This window comes from Bufo gargarizans, chromosome 4, assembly GCF_014858855.1.
Source record: "Bufo gargarizans isolate SCDJY-AF-19 chromosome 4, ASM1485885v1, whole genome shotgun sequence".
Classification (NCBI taxonomy): Eukaryota; Metazoa; Chordata; class Amphibia; order Anura; family Bufonidae; genus Bufo; species Bufo gargarizans.
Window position 1 is genome coordinate 248,290,523 of NC_058083.1, and position 15,938 is coordinate 248,306,460.

A 15,938-nucleotide genomic window follows, 5' to 3' on the forward strand; every position below is an offset into this window, starting at 1 on the left:
GTGTTTCCCATCCTGAGTGCTGCTCCTATCACATCATTATAATAGTTTATAATGCTGTGTCTTACTGCCTGATCTGAACTGAAATCATTATGTGAGTACAATTCATTAGAGCTGATGTCAGGCAGAAACACACAGCATTATAAATGATTGCAATGCTGTGGGTCCATGTCAGAGATGCTCAACCTGGGGACCTCCATCTGTTTTAAAACTCCAACTCCCACCATGCCCTTCTGTAGGCTAATAGCTGTAGGCTGTCTGGGAATGATGGTAGTTGTAGTTTTAAAACAGCTGGAGGGCCGCAGGTTGAGCATGCCCGATCCATGTAATAGGAGCACCAATCAGGATGGGAAATACCTCTGACACATGGAGCATATTTCTCTCACAGAATATGCTCATGGGAAATTGGTACAGGGAGACAGCTGCAGCAGAAAGGACATGGCCTCTAAGCTGTAGCAGGGGGAGAGCTGCAGCAGAAAGGACATGCCCCCATGCTGCCAGCCTGAAATAATTCTAGTAGAACAATTGGAGGTAATAATGGGGAGATCGCTGCATCCATGTCGGGCACAGGGATTTCTTTGTTAGAAAGAGATTGTCATGCTCTATATGATGGCTGATTTTAATTTTTACATTAATAATGGGATATACTCTTTAATATTGGTCTGATTTAATGGAGCGTGTTCAGATTCCTGTATGTCTACATATATTGAAGGTGTATTGAATGAAATAATTTGCAATATTGTATCTTTTCTTATCTATCTGAAAACAATAGTTTGAAGGTGGCTGTTTCATTAGGAATTATTAGGATTATTTCCTCTAACACCCCCATGTAGGAAGAGAGACATATTTACACATGATCACTTGGCCTGAGCCTGAGGGATAGACGGAGGCACAATGTTTAGCCATACACACTTTACCCTCATTGGTCCAAGAGGACAGCGCCTTCTCCTCCCCCTCTATTAGGGTGCAGCAGTATAAATGGAGCATAATCTGGTGGGTGCGCATGGCCACCATAGTGCCGATGCACTACACAAAGACATGTGCAGAGTTCCACCGCCGGCGCCAATTTAGATACTACATCTCTACTCTCAGCCCTCTGCCCTGCTCCTGACGAAGTGTCCGGCCCAATGGACACAGAAACGCGTTGAGCGGGCTGAGGAGTAGTTATTGCTTAGGTAGTCTTGCTGTACCATGCTCTGCTATCCTGTGAATGCCGGACTCCATTAGGGCTCTCTTACCGAGTGTCTCTCTTAGCGGCTTTACTTACACAGCAGTACAGAGTACACCAATTCACATAGGATAGAGCATATGACAGCATCTCACTGTGCTGCATCCCACAGTTTTTTTTTTTACTTTGGAGCCTAAGCATACTATTGGCTCCTAGGTTTAGGGCCCCCTGATAGCGGCTTATCAATACCGCTTGTGGGAGGCTTTACCCTTTTCAGTAGGAAGGCACAGTAGACATACTGGACCAGTAGTGAAATCACCCCATAATCATTGGGGGGGTTGCTCTGTTCAGCACTGGTTTTCAGTTTATACTATGCGGATATTGGTACAGGTGGTTACCGTTATACACACCTGCCCATGACCGCTAATTCGTGTGGGAATGCACCGGTCACAATACACTGTGTAATAGAGCAATATATATCACACAGGTGGGGGTCTTTTCAAATATAGTTTTTCCTGAGCAGTGTTGTGACGGTGGTATTGGAAATTGGGTAATATATGCTGTATCCCACTTTCCATACAATCACATCCCACTATTGCCTGTCTCTGTTATAAGAGAAACAATTGTTTTGCCCTTTTATACTATAATTTCTAATAAAGATTTATTATTTTATCTTAAACCGCTTATCAGGCAGTGACACTTTAATATTAGTGCGGTGAATTTACTACATATTTGTCCGTTAGCTACTGTCTCATTAGGAACATCCGTGTTCCACATACCCTATTAGAGCGGTTTCTAATCTAGGTGATCCGGCACATCTTTGCTTTACATGGATGGCCATTCAATGGCTGGCTTGAAATATCACTGAATTCTCCTGGTGATAAAAATTAATCACTAGGGTGAGATAAGGCGGACTGGCAATGATCAGCTGATCACCAAGTCAGCTTCTTTTGGAGAAGGTGTTGTCTACATGAGACAATCCCTTTTAAGTTGGTTTTTTGCATAAAATAGCTGTCAGGCAAAAAAAGATTTTTAGGACATCACCACACCACCATATGACATGGAAGTAATGAAGGAGTAGGGCAAATACATAGTTAGCAGCATCAAAGAAATATGTTATTCTAATATTATCAGTGATCATTACTATCTCATGGATTATTTTTGTGTATAGTCTCTCATTTTTTTTCTGTTAATGAAGTTATTATAAATTACATTTTTTAGAATACTGAATAGTCTCCCTCAGTAGCGTTTTTTGTCAATTTCTCCCATAGATTGCTATAGTTTGCTATGACTACAGCCTATTATAACCAATAGCCCCAAATTATTTACCTGGCCACTCATATGTACATTTAAGAATTACCAAATGCAAATGTTATCTATATAATGACTATTAAATTAGTCTTCAAGATAGAAAGTAATAAGATTAATACGATTATTACATACCACCTTCTGGAAGACCTTCCACCACAGATGGCACTGTAGAAATTCTGGATTCTTCAATCTTTTCCAAGATTTGCTTATTTGGTGGTTCAACAGTTGGGGACACCTTCTCAATCGCAAAATGATCTTCGTCACCCCCTGACACCTCTGTGACATAATCTGTTTTGAATATGTTTATAGTGGTTGTATTATATACAAATGCATTGGTAGTTGCTGTAGTTAGAGTCCCCTCTCTCTCTTCAAAGAGATTGTCTATTAATGAAACCTCAGTATCCGGTATAACAGTAGAAAAGGGTATAACAAGATTGTTCTCTTCTCCAGATGAAGGTAAAAATCCAACCCATATATCAGATGTTTTCTTACTTGATGTATCTATGACATTATTTTCTAGCATTGCTTCTAGTTCATTTTGACCTACTTTAGCATTGGCATATGGAGTATCTAAAGGCACGGTAAAACCTTTGTTGACATTATTATTAATGTTTTTAATTAACTCCTCCAATGATTGTGTTTGAAGATCGACATTCACTTCATGCTGGAATGAAGTAGTTGATGCCTCATATTCTTCTGCATAAGAAGTCCTATATGTACTTCTCATAAATTCAGTATGGGCCTCTGCTGCAATCTCATTTGCAATTGTCTCTTTGTCTAGTGGGAATGTAGTTGCAGTGATGCGGTAGTTTGTGGGCTGTAGCTCGATTTTTGCAGTGGGATTACCAGCTGGAACTTCAGGAATTAAAATGTTATCCTTAGAAAAGAAATAAAGGTGATAAATAATGTAAACTTACAAAATCATAATACTGTAAATATATGGAATATTTCAAATTTGTTATGTGATTTAATTTCATACATTATTTCTTATGATCGAAAGTTCCTCAGATTTAAAAAGATTATACATTTAAAGATAGCTTTAACTTTAGGATACCACAACTGACTTAAAATAGCCAAGGCTCCGTAATTCTTTGTTAATCCTGTCTAAAGGTGATAACAAATAGGGGTTCCTCTGGGATTTCTGTTACTTTTGACAACAGAATAGTACAGCATTCGGTGCTATTCTAGTCATCAAAATGGTGAAAACTTCAACAGAATTCCAACAAATCCCATTATAAATCAATGGGGTCGGTCAGCTGCTGCTTGGGTCTGTTATAAGAAATAAATGGATGCCATTTACAATTAAAGCCAATTGTAGAACAGATAATACATTAATTAAACTTCATATTTTTAAGTTCCACTAGAGAATGTATGAGATTGTCTGTTCGTATATTACAATGCAATATTTCTGTAGATAAGCAGTATGTCTGACATGATCATTCAGGCAGACATCCGATTACAACTAGCCCCACGGCCTAACAATTGTACAAAGACAACAGATCTGGGCCTTTATTAGACCCCTGACTGCCCTGACAACCTATTGGCACTTCATGATCATGTTATAGGGAGGCAAGACATGGCAAAAAGTGCCAACTCCCACTGTCCAACCACTCTGATGCCATGGTCACCATTGACATTAACATCTAAGGGGTAAGATGGCTGTTATCAGTGTTGTAGCAGAGTGTAAGCTATAATATACAGTTGAAACTTATTGCGGATGATGTGATTTTAGCTCTTTAGTTAACTCCATTCTTGTGTCATAAATGTACGTTGTATGGTGTTATCTACTTGGTGCCAAAGGGTTAAGGTTCAGGACATGTACAAACTATTAACTATTATGTATTTAAATTGTGCACTTACCGAATTAGTCTTCATTTTGGATGTTACCACTGTGACTGGAGGACGAGTGTCACTTTCAACTTGATCTAAAGGTATATCTGGGTCTATGGAAAGAGACAAAAAGGATTTTTAGCTAAAACAAGAATTTAACTGCTCAAACATTTCAATTAAATACAATTTTTAATTAAAGGAGTTTTATTAAGAAATTGGTTAGAAGATATTTGTGCATAGAAATGTTTTTAACCATTTGACTTTGCATACCATTTTTCATATCTTTTTTTCTGCCTTCTAAGAGCCATAGCTTTTTTTTTACTTATACTCACCTGCTCTCTGCAGTTGTTCCAGCTTCCTAACTCCCTTAAGTAGTCTTCTGATCCTCATCCTTATGGATTGATGGGGTGACATGCCGCTACAGGAAATGATTGGCATCAGCACTGCTGGGTCATGTGCTGATTTGGGACATGTCACCACTGAAGCCAGTCATTGGCTGCAAAAAAACTAGATATCTTACTTAAAGGGTTTCTGTCATGAGAAATAACGTTATTTAGCTGACTGACATTTGCGATGTGCTAATGTCGGCAGTACATAACAGTATGCTTTATAACTCCCTGTCTGCCGCCGGAATGCACCCTTCACTCACTGCGCCTGCGCCAAATACTAAAAGGGACGGCGCAGGTGCGGGATTTATGGGACACTGAGGAGAACTCGAAAGTCAATCAACTGGACCTGGGCGTGCCAAAGGGTGCATAGACTGAGCCTCTAGGTGCTGAAGCGAATCCCTAATACCACCTTATTTTAAGAGGACGGCGGCAGGCAGGGAGTTATAAAACATACTGTTATGTACTGCTGACATTAGCACATCACTAATGTGAGTCAGCTACAGAACGTTATTTCTCATGACAGAAACCCTTTAAGCCACTTTCACACTATCTGTATCATTCATCAGTATACAAAGCCAAAATCAGAAGTGGGTCCAAAACACAGAAGAGGTACAGACTTTTCCATTATACTTTGTAGGATCTACTCCTGGGTTTGACAAATTGATACTAATGGAAAATACTGATAAATACTCCCTACCTAGGGCAGAAGAGAGGTATTTGGTTCACACAAGAAAAAAAAAAAAACATCTGTGAGGAGCAGAAGAAAAGAAAAATCTTGGAGGACTGTGTGGCTTCATCCATGTGTCAACCATGGTGGAGGAAATATAATGGCATGGTGGTGCTAATAAAATGGTAAATGTGCACAGGGAAGGTATTCTCTCCTATTTGCATATATGCATTGTTAGATAGGAACCAATTCCATTAGCATTCATTGACATTAATATATTGGCCAGTTCAACAAGACAATTTAAGAACACTTGAACTGTGTGCTAGGAAGTATGGGGTGACATTTTAACTCAATAAATGAATGCCAAAGGTCTGCAAAGCTGATAAAAGTAAAAGTTGAAGGCTAAGCACTCTGGGGTCATTTATTAAGACCAGCGTTTTGGACACTGGTCCTAATAAGTAATAATCCCTATATCTGACGGCGATCCACCGAAGTTATGAATAGGCGCTGAAAACCCACTCACTGGAGGCTGGGCGAGAAAGAAGATAGAGAGTGTGCTGTGCCAGTTTGGTCCACTGTTCCACTCTGTCTGCCCAGAAATCCATGGGGTCAGAGTATGTGACAGAGACTGGCCATAGTTTAGGTAGGCCTGAACCTGAGCATTGAGGCAGGAGCTGTCGGCTTGCTAATTGGCCTCAACTGGGTCCGGCATGTGGAAAAACTGTTCCATCATGTTTAACAGACTTAAATGGCTGCTGCTATGGCTTCTGATGCTCGTGGCAGTGGGAGGGGGAGACTTTGTGGGGGGGAGGAGGGGGGCCTCCCTTTCAGACTTGCTGGAGGCAGATGTCTGCTTGCCGTAAGCTGCGCATACAATGTTTTCTGGTAGTGTTATAATTTGTCCTCCCTTTCTGCCAAAGGAAAATATTCCCCCATTTTGCCTTGGTAGCGAGGGTCTAAAAGCATGGCTATCCAGTAATCATCAGACTGCTTGATATCAACGATACGCCTGTCACTGGGTAACCAAGCGAGCATACAGGTGGCCACTCTGGACCGCGTGACCGAGGAGCCACTTCTTTCCAGCTTTACCCCCACTGAGATGATTAGGTGTCTTGGCTGGTGTCATCCTCATCATAGTTCTCTTCTCATCCTCATCTTCGTCATCCTCCGCCAGGGCAGATTCCTTTTGTGTGTTCGCAACAGCTTTATGATGGACAGCAAGATGCGTCAGCTGCTCTTCTTCTGCTCTGGTCCCCTGCTGCATCAGCGTCAGCGTCTGTTCTAAGATAAATATGAGAGGGATGATGGTGTACATGCTGCAGTTGTCCCTTTTGATAAACTTTATCGCCTCTTCAAAAGGCTTCAGCACCCAACACGCGTCTTGGATGAGCTGCCACTGCCTGAGCTTGAAACAACACATGCTTCCTGCATCGTGTCTGTCTGGTGCATTAAAAACTCATTGATGGCTTTATGTTGAATTCCAGATAGTTGGCATGACGTGGATTATACGGTGTAACGCAGGCTATTCGGGGTGTTCCTCACCACGTAAGAGTGACTGAAGAGCTTGCACAGTCTCCTTGACTTTGCCAGAACATTGCACAATCCAGTGTACTTATTTAGAAAGCACTGCACCAGTTGGTTGATGAAGTGCACCATGCAGGGAGCATGTGTTATTTCACCCAGGTTCAGGGCGGCCACGATGTTGCGCCAATTGTCGCTGACCACCTTGCCCAGTTGGAATCAGCAGGGTGACAGCCAGTGGGATGTTTGCTGCTTGATGTACTTGAGCAACTAATCACCAGTGTGGCTACTCTCTCCCAGGCCGATCAGCTCCAACATAGCGTGGTAACGCTTGACCTGAGTTGTGATAGGAAGGAGGGTTAATGCGAGCCACCCTGTTCCGAGATGCTGTTGGGGACGAGAACATGTACACAAAGGAGGAGGATATGGATTACTGCCAGGTGTGGGAAACAGGCTGTCGCTGCCGGAAAAAACATAGACCCTGTGGGTCATGAAAGACATGTACTGTTCCTCTCCATAAGAGCTGCTTCAGGTGTCCACTGTGAAGTGAACCTTTCTGCACAGCAAGAATAGCAGGGAGCTGCCAAGTGAATTCATTCTGGCTAGGAATCTTCCAAGGAAGCTGAACGCACGCCATTAACTCCCTAAAGACAGCAGACTCAACTAAATAGTATGGCAGCGACTGCACCACCAGCAACTTGGCCAGGTAGGAATTAAGATTGCGAACCGTTGGATTGCTGGGCACATAGTGTTTCCTGGCCACACATTCTGCTATCTATGGCTGACGGACCGGAGGAGGAGTCTCAGCGGAATAAGCGGAAAGGGATGATGACAATGTGAAAAAGACACCTTACTGCCTGTGAATGTGGCCTGGCTACTGCAAGCTTGACCGCTTGAGAAGCAGGGATCTCCTTCCACGTGGCTGGCTGCCACCTCTGTTTGCTCATGGGATGGGGTGATGCCGCTTCATTTGGTTTAATAGAGCTGTGGTGCCTATGTTTGTGTTTTCCTGCCCACGTTTTATTTTGCTCTTGCACAACTTGCACAACTAATGCTTTTGTCTTCCAGCATGTGAAGAAAAACTGCCACATGGGAGATACTTGAGCAGAGAGAGGCAGCAGGGTTCGGCTTAGCTCTGGCATGTTTGGGACTTAAACCACCCACTACGTCAATGGCATCACCAAATCCCAAAGCAGTTATGGCGCAGGCTGATTTTTGGGAGGTATATAGCCTCCGCTCTTCACTGCTGCCGCCATCACCCTCCTCCTCCGATGTTGCCTCCTCCTAAGAACCCTGATCCAACTCCCAGGACCTATCAGTACACAATTGTCATCAGAGTTCTCACCCTCCATTTCGCTTCTGTCACTGTAAGATCACAGCTATGCCTGGGGTCTGCAGCCTTCTCCTCCACCTCCTCCTCAGGGTAGTACAAACCCTGACTGCTCTCATATAAGCTATCCACAGGGAGACACTCTTTACTTCTGCTATAGGGCGTGGTAGGGTTTTCTTTTCACTTCTTAGGAAAAAGGAATGCTCCCCTCTAGGCAGGGGCAATGAAGCCTCGGAGGACTCCACTGAAAGACTTATTTGGGGCTGCAAATCGGAGGAGCAGGAGGAACACTGTAACCCCCGGCTTCATGGCACACTGTTTGACTGAGAGGAGGAGTGAGTCATCCAATCCACAATATCATCCTCTTTCTCCTCACGTATAATCTTGTGCCTTTCCGTAGCCAGGAGGGATAACTGTGGCCTACTACTATCACTACATCTGGTTGGATAGATGTTGCTGCTAAAACTACTCACATTCTGGCTCTATTTTTTTTTGTTTTAAACCCTTCTGTAGGTTGGACATTTATGGACCTCTCAAATAATGTTGGACACTACCATGTGTATTGGTGTAGTAAACACATATATATGCTGCTAGTTTGAATATAATCAACAAGCCCCCCAAAAAATAAAAAATTATAAAAAATGTGTGAAATAGGAAAACTGATTTGGGCCTAAATTCATTATAACTCCCAGATACGTTTGTGTGCTATTCTGTCTATTGGTACTAATCATGCATATATGCTGCTAGTTTGAATATAAATCAATACCGAATAAAAAAAAATAATGATTGGAAACATGTTTGTGCATGCATAAATAAAGGGAAACTGATTTAGGCCTAAATTAATTATCCCTCACAGATACTTTTGTATGCTGGCCTTTGTATTGTTGTTGATCACCTACATGCTGGTTTAATTAAATGTAACAAGTCTCAAAAAACATTTAAATTCCAACTATGTGAAAGTAGAATTAACGGAAATGGACAATTGAGGACTGATGCTCAATTTCTTGTTATCATTCACAGGTAGATTGCTGCCATACCTTGTGTCTTGTAGTAATCACATATATATATACTGATTTTATTACATTTAACAAACCCAAAAATGTATACATTTCAACCGTGTGGAAACTAAATATACGTAAACAAAACGCTCAATTTCAACTGCAGTAATCACGTATATATGCTGCTTAATTGAATTGAAAGACCCCCACACACAAAGAAAATCTAATTGCGACCGTGTGGAAACTGAAAATACATAAATGGACTACTGAGGCTGGATGCTAAATTTCAACTTAATACACACAAGTAGATTGCTTCCACACTGTGGGTATTGCTGTATTAATTATATATAAATATATATATATATATATATATATGTATATATATATATATATATATATATGTGTTGATCGAGCGCATTGTGCTCTGGTGCTCTGGCCGAGCACATCGGGATGCTTGGGTGCTCTACCGAGCACCCGGGTATAATGGAAGTCAATGGAAGAACCTGAGCATTAAACAAAACGAATAATCTTGTCATTAGACTATGAATCCAATAGATGGCGCTGTTCATGAGTAGTGTAGATTGCAAAATTTCCATGTAAATGGTTTTTCAGCTGAAAAAGAAGGCAGATTCTGCTCATTTGCATGTCTTTCCCACATACCCATGTTTATGCAAATTTGTTTTTACATGACAAAACTATATAGAAAGGTTATTGAATATTATGTTAGGACAATCAGAAAACTTTTTGTCACCCTAATGATATTGATCTAGGTGCGCAAGTCCACCGAAGCCATCAAACATATGTGAAGCTACTTTGAGGCTTACTGGCTCTCAGTCAGATGAGAGCTGGTTTGGAATGTCTCATAGTGCACAAGGCTGCCATTGTAAGGTATGCTGACTGTTATCTGTCTCATGGATAAATTGTTGGCTTTTGGCATATAGCCTTTGTGTGGTTGTCTATTGTAGGTCATAGATAATAGGAGTCCAAGATGCATCCAGCCATCCTCTTAATGCTGTTTCCAAACCATTTTGATGGGGTTTCCATCAATTTCTAATCTTATTTTGTGAACCAGACACCCTCTCTTCTTCAGAGCAGGGGGTGCTTGGTTTAAAGCTTGGGTCTCCTATTGACTTTCATTGTATTCGAACACCCGCAGTATTTGGCCGAGCACTGCAATGTGCCGAGCGTAGCGATGCTCGAGCCAAACAGCAGTTCGGCCGAGCATGCTTGCTCAACACTATTCATCAGCTTTCCTCTGGTGGAGTCGAGAAGTCATGGTCAATCCAGGCATTGTTCATTTTTATAAGAGTCAACCTGTCAGCATTTTCAGTTGACAGGCGGATACGCTTATCTGTTATAATGACACCAGTAGCACTAAATACCCGCTCAGACAAAACGCTGGCTGCAGGGCAGGCCAGCCCCTCAAAGGCATAGAGCGCTAGTGTGGCGAAACCAACCTCGCCACTGGGTTTTGGAGAGGCCTGTTTAAAAGCCTCTTGCCTCAGGATTATGGCCCATACTAACTTTTAAACCCCTGAACCTATTCAAGTGAATTTTGGATAGGTTTGTCCCCAAGTTATACTGTTTAAATTGATGTAAGTTATATGTATGGACAATGTAAACTCACAAAGTTGTAACAATTTATAATAAGTGTAACTTGTCAGCTTGGGAGGAATATGCTGGTGTGTTTCTATTGTCCCATTGTGCCATTGTGTGTTTAAAATGGTGATATCTGTCCTGTGTGGCAGTCTCCCTTCTGGTCCTCTGGGGGCGTGAATGATTGGTTGCTGTACTTACATTGTATGTGTTGTAATATACTGATTGGTTGTATTTCAAAACCCTGTGGGCAGTACTATGTTTGTTTTTTTGTGAATAAAAGATGCTGTACTTGAAGTACAGTCAGACCACTGCTTGACCCTCAACACGGAGCCTTGTCTCGTTATTGGGGGTATTCCCTGTATGCTGTTAGAGACTGATTGCCAGGAGTGTAAGCTGATTGTATGCTTTTCCTGTTTGTCTGCTAGCAGCTATTCGCAAGGTTCCAGTTTGGAGTGCTATTTTGTATCCAGTTCGGGAGTTTGGTGTTCTGCAGTAGCTGTGCCTGTCTCTCAGAAAGGGGCATATTGCCTAAACGGATTTTAACCCCTTGTCTGCTGAAACGGTCCGTTACAGCTAGTTTGTGCCAAGTGTTCAGCTTGGAAACCCAATAGTTTGTAAGGCACTGAGGGATCATAGAGGAGACTGACACAGTCTGCTATGTACTCCTTCACCATCTTCTAAAATGTTTCCCTCCTCGTGACACTGGGCCAGGGTGAGGGTGCTGGCGGAGTCTCATGAAACTGTCCCAGGCTTTGGAGAATGTTGCCCTGCCTCTGTTGGAACTGCTGTGTGTTCCCCTTGTCTCCGATCCTCGGTTGGCAAAGGAAGTACAGACTCTGCCACCAGCGTTGCCAGCTGAAAATTTTTGAAGCAATTTTTCAACAAGGATCTTCACCAGAGGAATGGGAGATGAGAAGTTCTCTTTGTAGCGGGGGTCGAGAAGAGTGAACAACCAGTAATCAGTGTTGTCTATAATGCGTATAACGCATGGGTCGCTGGAAAGGCAGCCTACCATGAAGTCAGCTATGTGTGCCAGAGTCCCAACAGGCATGACTTCGCTGTCGTCATCAGGAGGATCACTCTCAATCTCCTCATCCTCTTCCTCCTCTTCTGCTCACCCATGCTGAACAGATGGAATTAAACTTCCATGAGTACTACCCTCTGTAGTGGAGGCAACCGTCTCCTCCTCTTCATTGTCCAATTCGCACTGAGAAGACGAACTGAGGCTGGTCTGGCTATAAAGACAGAGTGGGGATGGTGATTCTTATTAAAACTTAACTTTTAATTCATTTGATAGAAAAGGGTCCCTAGATATTCTTATTTGATAACAAAAAAGTGCGCAATAATACAAAAGATAGTGAATAACGCGGTGCACGGCGGCACCTAAGATAACCGGTAGTCCTACCATTCTCCTGGAGTCCCTCTTTAAGCGTGCTTGGTGAGAGGGCCAAATCAAGGAATGGCGAGGAAAAGAGGTCCTCGGAATATCAGCGTGTGGAATCACTTGTTTGGCCAGACTCTCCATGTTGGGAGGAAGGAGTATCAAGACTGGACTTGGTGGAAGACAGGGTAGTGCTTAACCAAGTGGAAGCATTATCTGCTGCAATCCAACCGACCATCTGGTAGCACTGGTCTGACTTCAAGAGTGGTGTCCTACACAGCCCTGCAAACTGATACATGAAGCTAGGTATCGTGGATGACTGTTTTTCTTGTGCTCTGGCAGCAGGCACAGTTTCAACCCGTCCAGGGCCATGACCTCTGCTTGCACCATCAGCATCACTGACACTTCCCCGTCTCTTACTGCTCACCTTCTTCATTTTAAATGTGCATAGGATTTTGGAAGTGTATGCGCCAAAAAATGTAAAAAGGTATTTGGGATGTGGAAACGTCACACAGGAGAAATCCCGCAGATAATGTCAATGCTGTCACCAGCGGTGAATGAAAAATTATAGGAAATGTCACAGGTATTTGGAATGAGGAAACATTATATAGGAGAGTTACCATCGGTAATGTCAGTGTCCAAAGCGTGTACGTAAAAAGTACACTGGATGTCACAGAAATTTTAGAGATGCGCACACTCTACACAGTAGATGTGGCGCGGATAATTGAACTGTCCGCAGGGGACACCGTCTGCGGAAAAAGTACACTGGATGTCACTGATATTTTAGAGATGCGTACACTTTACACAGGAGATGTGGCGCAGATAATTTTACTGTCCGCAGTGGCCTTATAGACTCTATTTAGCACAGCTCTCCCTAGGACTGAACAATTTAGCGCAGGTTGCGCTACAAACATATATTGCTGCTATTACACACAATAGTCCTTAAAAGGACTTTTGGGTCTCTAAAAATTTTTTGTAATGAAAATCTTCCAATAACACTCACTACACTGTCTTTACCTTCCTTTGCTCAGCTCTCTCTGACTAAGACTGAGCCGAACACGTGTCATTGGGTGCTGTATAGCACCCGATGACGCGTTTCGGCCAGCCAATCACTGTAATGCCAGTAGCCAACACGGCATTACAGTGCGTGCTAGTACCTACCTGCACGTTTATTGGCTGCGTAGCAGGCAGGAAACATGTGGGTAGGAAACTCGACCATTGCGCACGAGCACATGCGGTACTCGGCCGAGTATCACCATGTGCCGAGTATCGAGATGCTCGAGCCGAACAGGTGTTCGGCCGAGCATGCTTGATCGTCACTAAGATATATATTGTGACACAGTGAAGGGTTGGTTTCCATCCAGGTGAGATCAAATACCGGACTGGAGTTTAAGTGCCGTTCCGGGTTTGGGCAGCACCTGGCTATCCTTAAATAGGCAGCTGGGCTCAGCAGAGAGGTCTCTGTTTTTGGGATCTGAGGCTTTGTGCCGTGCTGGAGGGCTGAGAGCCGCACGCTGGGTAAACAGGCCCCTTAAAGCCTGCTGTGCACTACTGGAGGCAGAACTGCCAGCAAGGTGACTTGTGTTTCCGGCTGTAGCAGGGTTAACACACACGCTTTATGAGACATGTTATCTAAACTAAATGCAACTAAATGCGTTAAGCAATTGATTTTGTTTCAAGATAACGTGATTAGTTGAGAAATTTGAGTTAAGCGTGTGTGTTACCCCTGCTACATCTGTATATGAACTTTCCATTGTGTGTGAATTAACACCAAGACTGCAAAGTTACGTGCTGTTTTGTGTAATTGCCTCGTGTGAATAAACACTGATGTTTTGAGTTAAGAACTTGTATTTTGCCTCTGTACTGCGCCCGCTTACCCTATCTACCAGAGCGAAACCCCACAATAAGTGGAGGATGTGGGCAAGAGCGTCGGGACCTAACCTTATCCCGCGCCTGGGAAAATGTGTTAATAGTAGATGGTGAACCACAACAACCCGGGGCAGAGTCAGTGTTTCCTCGTTTTGTGGTTCATCAGGATATGTTGTGTTGGGTAAACCAACTACATGGTGAGCCTATTGAACAGTTGGTGGTCCCCAAGGCTTATTGAAAGCTTGTATTAGATCTAGCCCACCAACACGTTCTAGGGGGTCACCTGGGGCTGCAGAAAACTCAGGATCGTATTCTACAGCGGTTTTACTGGCCCAGTATATTCAAAGAAGTGGAAGAGTTTTGTAAGTCTTGCCCTACCTGCCAGATAACTAGCTCCCAGCCACATTTCTGTAGTCTCCTAGTACCTCTCCAGATTATCGAAGTACTGTTTGACTGAATAGCTATGGACCTCATAGGCCCAGTACAGAAGTCCGCCAAAGGGCATCAACACATCTTAGTCATTGTAGACTACGCTAGTTGGTACCCGGAGGCGGTGCCACTGCGACATACCTCGGCCAAACTCATACCTAAGGAGTTAATGGAGATGTTTTTTCGAGTAGGACTACCTAAAGAGGTTCTGACCGACCAAGGGACCGCTTTAATGTCCAAGGTGATGAGGGAACTCTGTAAGTTGCTGCACATATGGACGGTCTGGTAGAACGGTTTAACAAAACATTAAAAAATATGTTGAAAAAGCTAGTGTCTAAAGATGAGAAGGACTGGGACCTCCTTCGGCCCTATCTCATGTTCGTAGTGTGAGAGGTACCCCAGGCCTCTACTGGGTTCTCGCCCTTCAAACTTCTATATGGCAGGGCAGACACCCTTGCAGTCTCTTGGACTTGGCCAAAGAAGCGTGGGAACAACAACCCACTCCACATAAAAGTGTCATTGAGTATGTTACCCAGATGCAAGATTGGATAGAGACAGTGTTGCCTCTTGTTAGGAAGCAAATGGAGGCAGCTCAGTGAGTCCAGAATCGGGTCTATAATCGGCAGGCTCGGGTCTGGATCTTTAACCCGGGTGATCGGGTTTTGGTTCTGGTGCTGACCGTGGACAACAAGTTACTGGCTAGGTGGTAGGGGCCCTACGATGTACTCCAGCCAGGGCGGCAAAAGCCGGAGCAGGTTTACCATGTGAATGTACTCAAACCGCGGAAAGAGGGAAACCTGTACAGAAGACAACCTGCGGCCGGGTTTTCTAGGAGAAGAGGTACCGCCCCTCTGTCTAATGCAAGAGAGGCGGCTGCCACAGTAAAAATTGCTGACAGCCTCTCCTCTAAACAGAATCAGGAGGCCAGGGAGTTCATTAGTCGAAACACGGATGTATTCTCAGACCTCCCTGAATGTACTTCCATAATCCAACATGACATTGTCACTGAGCCTCAGGCAAAAGTCTGATTAAAACCATATCGGGTACCTGAGGCTCGGCGACAAGCCATATCTGAGGAGGTGCAGCTAATGTTGCAGCTGGACATCATTGAGGAGTCGAAAAGTGGGTGGGCCAGTCCTATAGTATTGATACCCAAGCCGGACGGGACGTTGCAGTTTTGTAACGACTTTCGAAAACTTATCGAGGTTTCCAAATTCAATGCGTATCCAATGCCCCGGGTGGATGAGCTCATCAAGAAGTTAGGACAGGCCCGTTATTTTTCTGTTTTGGACCTCACAAAAGGGTACTGGCCGGTACCTTTAATAGAGGCTGCAAAAGAGAAAACTGCCTTCATCACACCTGAGGGGCTGTATCAATATGTCTTACCCTTTGGTCTGCATGGCGACCCTGCCACTTTTCAGCGACTAATGGACATTGTGCTTCGTCCAC

The 15,938-nt window shown here is 43.5% G+C and overlaps 1 protein-coding gene across 1 annotated transcript in view; it reads right to left on the minus strand.

The window, feature by feature from the left end:
• Window positions 1–2,844: 2,844 nt before the first annotated feature.
• Window positions 2,845–15,938, minus strand: part of IMPG1 (interphotoreceptor matrix proteoglycan 1) — a 103,919-nt gene continuing 90,825 nt past the window's right edge. The window contains exons 10-12 of the mRNA XM_044291123.1: window positions 4,337–4,419; window positions 2,969–3,353; window positions 2,845–2,870 (exon numbers count right to left, since the gene is read on the minus strand). Coding sequence (XP_044147058.1) covers window positions 2,845–2,870; window positions 2,969–3,353; window positions 4,337–4,419 — 494 coding nt within the window. The remainder of the gene's footprint in view (window positions 2,871–2,968; window positions 3,354–4,336; window positions 4,420–15,938) is intronic.